The sequence below is a fragment of the Corylus avellana genome, chromosome ca2 (genome assembly GCF_901000735.1).
Source record: "Corylus avellana chromosome ca2, CavTom2PMs-1.0".
Taxonomy (NCBI): domain Eukaryota; kingdom Viridiplantae; phylum Streptophyta; class Magnoliopsida; order Fagales; family Betulaceae; genus Corylus; species Corylus avellana.
This window is the reverse complement of record NC_081542.1, coordinates 45604111-45610768: the sequence shown is the minus strand read 5'-3', so window position 1 is coordinate 45610768 and position 6658 is coordinate 45604111. Positions and strand designations below refer to the sequence as shown.

The window sequence follows — 6658 nt, the reverse complement described above, 5'->3', positions numbered from 1 at the left end:
ACATATACCAAACCAAGCTTTACATAAACAATTAATTGCCTTTTTGAACAACGAATTAACCAACCCTAAAAACTACAAGGATGACGTAATCCCTTTTCAAATTGGAACAGGGACAACAATATCACAAAGCAAATTAAATGCTGGATAACCCAAACTATTTCCAAAGACTTATACAAATAACCAAAGGGAAAGTCAAGAGGTGATTCGGTAAAGGGTTCTCATAATATAACCCTGAAATCTTTCAACACCTATAAACACGAAGTGGTTTTTTCAAAGAACAGATGCTTGCTATCGGCCTTGAACCATTGTAACAGTAACATTGTTAACAGAGCATTTACTTGGGTTGTTTTGTGAGGAGCTAGTATCTGGGGCAATCTGCCTTTCGGTGAATGCAGGTTGCTTTGGAAGAGGCAGATCAATAATCTCACTTTTAAGCATCGAAATAACAATGGATACAGTTGGCCTATCATTAGCAAAATCTTGCACACACAGTAGCCCGACATGTATGCATCTCAAAATTTCCATTTGAAAGCATGGTTCACATATGATTGGGTCAGTTAATGCCACAATGTTGTCTGCATTCCACATTTTCCATGCCTGAAAACATGAAAACGGGATTTGAAATTCTTAGCATCAATACTAAAACTCATAAGAAACATGCAATTGAAGTTCTTTAAAAAATGAGGCAACGATATAAGGGAGACTTACAAATCCTAGAAGGCTCATGTCCTGCTCATCATCATAAAAGCTAGAATTTCTTCTTCCACTAACAATCTCGAGTAACAATACTCCAAAGCTGAAGACATCCGATTTCTCTGAAAATCGCCCTTTCATTGCATATTCAGGGGACATGTACCCACTGAATTTTAACAATAAAACACATCCAAATCTTGTTACATGGAATATTAGTATAATTATATTTGTGAATTTGGCCAAACAAAGGTACTTACTATGTTCCAACGACCCTTGCAGTATTGGCTTGATCTCCATTGCCCCCAAAAATCCTAGCCAAACCAAAATCCGATATTTTTGGATTTAGCTCTTCATCCAACAAGATATTACTCGCTTTTAGGTCTCTATGGATAATCTTTAATCTGGAATCCCTATGAAGGTACAGTAGACCTCGACAGATTCCCTCGATAATGTTGAAGCGTCTTCTCCAATCTAGTAGTTTTACTTTGACTGGATCTAAAGGAAATTATTCAAATTAACCAAATAAGAAAAGAAAAAAAAAAAGTACACTCGGTTTGAACTTGCATGGTGAACTCTATCATGTTTGTAAAAGCTGAATATTTGGTGAAGTCACATAAGAAAAGTATGCATTTACAAACTAAGATACCACAACTAAGAATATCATTTCATTTTTTCCTCTCAATGTAGATAATTTTAGATTGTACTATTGGAAGATACTAACAAAGGGCATAAGCATGAACTAACCAAAGAGAAATGCGTCCAAACTTTTGTTTGGCATGTATTCGTAAACCAACATCTTTTCTTCCCCTTCAACACAGCAGCCAAGGAGTCTAACAAGATTTCGGTGCTGGAGTTTAGATATCACCACCACCTCATTCATAAATTCTTCTTGCCCTTGTCCAGAGGCTCTTGAAAGTCTTTTTACTGCAATTTCTTGTCCATTTGACAATTTTCCCTGTAAACAAAGAAACAACTAATTGACTACATATTAAAGTTGTTAGGTAATAAGCCTCTACAAGAGCAACCATTACCCTGTATACGTGACCAAACCCACCCTGCCCAAGCTTGTTGGATTGATGGAAGTTGTTTGTTGCACTTGCCAGCTCCTGAAGGTTGAATAACGATAGCTCTTGTAGTTTAACTTGGTTCACGTTGTCTCCAAGCTTCTCTTCACCAGAAAATTTGTACAATAACATTTTTGATTTCCTTCTCCCTGCTGGGTGTTTATACAATAGTTGTAAGTAATCTCTCTGTAGAAATCTGGTAACAGTTCTTAGTCCACTGAGATATCAAGACTATTTTCTAAGTGAAAAGGAATGTGCATATTACCTTTTTGTTTAGCCATCCAACGCCACAATAGGTAAGTGCAGATGCCAATGAATATTAATCCTATGATCACTGTGACTGTGATGATTACTTTCACTTTTTCTTTTGTATCTGTAAATTCAGAGAAAACATCAAACTAATTCATCCAAAGACTTCCTTAGCTTGGAAAGTTAGGGAATGATGTGTCGTGAGTGTACTTGTGAATGTTGAGTCTCACATTGAGAAAATATAAAGAAAAAATAGTAGTTAATATATACCTAAGAAGACCCAAACTATTAGCTTAGGCTTTTGTGCTGGAGTGGTGTTCAAATATATATATTAACGTTCTCTTGGTAAAAACTCTCATAAGCACTTTATCTCGCAACAAGTGGTATCAAAGCTGTGGTTAACTTCTTAGAACGGTTGTACGGCATCCAGATGTGTCTGGTTGAGGATGAAATTGTTATGAGTGCACTTGTGTGAGTGTTTAGCTTCGTGGAACGGGTGTACCGGTGTCCAGATGCATTTGGTTGAAGGGAAGATTGTTGTGAGTGTACTTGTGAGAGTGTTTAGCTTCCTGGAACGGGTGTACGGGTGTCCATATGCATCCGGTTGAAGGGGAGGTTGTTCTGAGTGCACTTATGAGTGTTAAGTCTCACATTGAGAATATATATATATATATATTACTTAATATACCTAAGAAGGCCCGGCCCAAGCTCAGTAACAACTCTCAAGCTGTTTATCTCCTCAACATGATAGGGGTTGAACTGTAACACAATTTTATCAATTTTGCAACAGAAAGTAACGAAACAATTGCATCAGGAGTGGATGCTTTGAAGCATAAGATAAATTTTGACAGAAAACAGAAACAACTCACCAAGTTCTGAATAGGCCAAACGAACATAAAGATCAATTCCGCCACTCGAGAATTTCTGTAGGTCAATTAAGCTTCTTGTCCATGGCATACAGCCAATGCTAGCATCAAATGCGTAAGCAATACAAGAACAATTCTCCAAGCATTGGTTTCTACAATTTTCTTCACGAGCAGATGACCAATCTGCCAAGTCTGGCACTTTCATCATCGTCAGTTTCAAAAATCCATCTTTTTTGCCCCCATCACTGCCATTGTTCACCCTCTCACACTGCAAGGGTGTCCTCCTCACACATCCACTAGTCCAATTTCCTCTGTTCCATTCTTCTGTGTTTTTTGGCTCAAACCCCCGTAAACAGCTGCAAATTGGTGTATTCTGTGAATTACAGCTTCCAAATGCCCCACACTTGCCATAAACATCGCACTCAGTCTGGAAAGATGACCACGTGACCTCCCAATCCTCCTCATTGATGGAAGATGCTTGAAGTAGATTTCCTTGCTCATTCAAGACAAAATGTTTTGGGAAAGACTCGTTCCAAAAGGTAAAAGTTATATAGAATGTGCCTTCTTTATCATCTACAAGACTAAATCCATCACGATATGCAGAATACATGATCGGTACTCCGATAAAGAACCAGCTGTTCCATGGACCACTCCGCCAAATGAGTCTACTGCCATTCCAAATAAAAAATTCAGGAAGATTACGAACCTCAATACCCGCAGAGAAGTTTCCAATGGATGGATCAGAACGGCTTTTCCATGATGTCAGCTGCAGTTTCTTACCCGTTCTAACATTAGTACTAATTTTCATCTTTTCGATGAATGTATTAGAAGGATGTTGGAAACTCTCCCATAAGAATATCCCTGTAGTGTTTCCTTGCAAGACAAGGTTTCCAGAATCTAAAAGCTGGGCACTCGAATTGACAACAAAATTTGTTAAATTTGATGACCAAAGAACCTTCTTTTGGCCATCTAATACTACCAGATTGCCGTCTTGGGATATGGTAAGAATCCCAGAGGAACTCTTGAGGGGGTTGTTCCTGTTGGCAACCCATATGAAAGTGGGCACAGAAATGTTAGCATACCATATTCCAACATAGCGAAAGATAGAATTTGGGGGGCTGAAAAATCCCAGTTTGAAGTCACCCCCATTGGAGATTATGGTTTCAGGGTCGCTAATGAATTTTGCGGCTGTGATGGTATCTGTGGCAGAGCCAAACTCTAAACGAAAGCAACATAGCAAGACAAGAAGAGCTGACAAGTTGGTATTTCGAACAAGTCCCATAGTTTCAAAGCTGCTCGGTTGTGGGAATGCAGATTTTGGATTCCAGGAGGCAGAATTAAGAAGAAGAAAGAATAGGGATATCTTATAGTCTGACTCAGGCCTTCTAGGAATCGCCCACAAATAACCACTTTCAACTAAAAAAACAAAAAGCTCAAATTATGGCACAAGACTTCCTATCAAATAAACTAAAACCAAGACAACAATAAAATGAACTAAGAATTTAGATTTATAGAAACAAGAACAGTTTCAAATTATACAGATTTACTACATCTAAGAGGAGAAACTAAGGTTCAAGTACATGCAGATGGCAAATGAAGTGAACAGGACGTCAATAGGGCGGATATTAAGCAGAGAAGAGAAAATACGAAAAAGAGAAGTTTTTTTTTTTTTTGAGATTTTTAGATCTGCCTCTCTGTTCCCACTTTTCATGCACTTTAAGAAGATACTTCACCAACTGCAACAATACAAGTCATTCCAGTATCATGCCACAAGAGCCCTAAGAAGCTCTTATTAAAACCAAAAGAATCTCCACAACCATGTAAATAAGTCTACGCCGATGGTTGTAAAACTAAAGATGTGTCCCTAATTAACCTCAGAGTTACCTGTTGTCTCCTTCTCAAGGAATCTTGCTTCACTTCTCCTTTGTATGCACAGCCTCTTCAATATCAATTGCAAAGGCTGTTGCAGCTCCTTGACCAAGAGCATATCTAAATTTTATTACCTTTTTGTATTCTATTGACTCATTGCTTCTCGTCTTCGTACGTAATTTTTATGGACAGATATTTCTACCAAGAGTTCAATGTTTAGACTTCTTATCATTCAAAGATACAAACGTTTTGGACGCTTCAATTTTCCACTTGACCATGAGTAATGCGCTATACCTATTTACACTTTTTGCATATCGACGGACTTATTAATTGGACGATTCACACATATTCATAACCTAAGTGACTTTTTATATCAGCCACTTAAAATACATACTTCAGTCCGTCGATGTAAAATAAATGTAATAAATGAGTGTGAAGATTGACGAGTAACATTACTTGAGTAGAAAAAAGGATCTCCCCACTTTAAATTGAGAAACCATTTTACTTATTAGGTTTTATTTTGTTGTATTTAATTGTGTACACAATGACTACAAATGTAAAATTTAATCCGAACTATGAAATGGTTTATTTTCATTTTACTTGAAATTGAGAGAATTCTATTATTTGTGTAACAAGTAATTTTAATTTTAAAAAACTTTTAGTTCCATATGCAAAATCCTACAAACTTTCTACAAAAATTAAGAATAAGATTTTCATTCTAATTTGTTCTTGAACAAAAGGTTGAATCTATTTGGGGTGGGAGTCTTGTTCAAAGTTCAATCCTCAAGTACACTTAAGATCATAACATGGTCTTATCAATATTTCTCAAACAGAATGGATATTAGAACTATGGTAAATTTGAATAACCACAAGATTCATAACATATATCTTTGACAAATGTCTCAGTTGTGCTAAAAGTCTTTTAACATGTATAACCATAAAATTATTTTCTTTTTTTTTGAAAAAAAATAATACATACTAATTATCAGCCTTGAACCATTGCACCAGTAACATTGTTAACGAAGCATTTACTTAGGTTGTGCTGAGAGGAGTCAGCATCTGGGGCAATCTGCTTATCGATGAATGCAGGTTGCTTTGGAAGAGGCAGATCAATAATCTCACTTTTAGGCATGGAAATAACAATGGATACGGATGTCCTATCTTTAGCAAATTCTTGAACACACAGCAGCCCGACTTGTATGCATCTCAAAATATCTATTTCAAAGCAGGCTTTGCGTATCATCGGGTTTATTAATGCCACAATGTTGTCTGCATTCCACATTTTCCATTGTTGGAAACATGAAAACAAGATTCAAATTCTTAACGCACGTCAATACTAAAACTCATAAGAAACAAGCGATGAAAATCTTTTTTTTTAAAAAAAAAAAAATATATGAGGAAATGAGATAAAGGGAGACTTACAAATCCTAGAAGGTTCATGGCATGCTCATCATCATAAAAGCTGTTGTTCCTTCTTCCACTAACTATTTCCAGTAACAACACTCCAAAGCTGAAGACATCTGATTTCTTTGAAAATTGACCTTCCATTGCACATTCAGGGGACATGTAGCCACTGAATTTTAACAATTATTTTTGATAGCTCATCTTTAACTTTTAATTTATATTGGGTACCACCATCCCGATAATTGCCTTGCTAAACCATTGGATTGACTACTAGCTTATTCAATTTATATACCCACAATCGATTTTGCTCTTACATCGTTGGTATTTCATTGGAGCTGATCTCCTAAGCCAAATGAGCCATTAATAACCAAACAAAGGTGATAAGCTCTCCTCCTCTGTTTAGTTGAGCAGCATGAACATTGGGTTTGCAATGTCTTGCAGCATAAGACAACATTTTGTTAGGAAATTAATCCTATTTCTCAAGACCCGTGAGATGCGAAAAATAAGAAGAAT

General features: G+C 36.7%; 2 protein-coding genes across 2 annotated transcripts; both read right to left on the bottom strand.

The window, feature by feature from the left end:
• Window positions 1-218: 218 nt before the first annotated feature.
• LOC132169973 (G-type lectin S-receptor-like serine/threonine-protein kinase At1g11300) lies at window positions 219-4859 on the bottom strand. Its single transcript, XM_059580907.1, has 8 exons — window positions 4757-4859; window positions 2876-4288; window positions 2044-2130; window positions 1725-1906; window positions 1438-1648; window positions 951-1188; window positions 745-859; window positions 219-612 (listed from the first exon to the last, which is right to left on the bottom strand). The coding sequence occupies exons 1-8, from the start codon at window positions 4857-4859 to the stop codon at window positions 289-291; spliced, it is 2673 nt and encodes an 890-aa protein (XP_059436890.1). The 3' UTR covers window positions 219-288.
• An 867-nt stretch (window positions 4860-5726) lies between these two features.
• On the bottom strand, window positions 5727-6307 carry LOC132169972 (G-type lectin S-receptor-like serine/threonine-protein kinase SD1-13). Its single transcript, XM_059580906.1, has 2 exons — window positions 6160-6307; window positions 5727-6010 (listed from the first exon to the last, which is right to left on the bottom strand). The coding sequence occupies exons 1-2, from the start codon at window positions 6305-6307 to the stop codon at window positions 5727-5729; spliced, it is 432 nt and encodes a 143-aa protein (XP_059436889.1).
• Between the last annotated feature and the right edge of the window lie 351 nt (window positions 6308-6658).

Coding starts and splice junctions, on each gene's coding strand:
- LOC132169973 (XM_059580907.1), bottom strand. CDS start 4,859: ATGCTCTTGGTCAAGGAGCTGCAACAGCCTTTGCAATTGATATTGAAG. Junction 1,907..2,043: donor CTGCACTTACCTATTGTGGC/GTTGGATGGCTA, acceptor AACACCCAGCAG/GGAGAAGGAAATCAAAAATG. Junction 613..744: donor GAAGAAGAAATTCTAGCTTT/TATGATGATGAG, acceptor TTTCAAATCCCG/TTTTCATGTTTTCAGGCATG.
- LOC132169972 (XM_059580906.1), bottom strand. CDS start 6,307: ATGTCCCCTGAATGTGCAATGGAAGGTCAATTTTCAAAGAAATCAGAT. Junction 6,011..6,159: donor GAACCTTCTAGGATTTGTAA/GTCTCCCTTTAT, acceptor TGTGGAATGCAG/ACAACATTGTGGCATTAATA.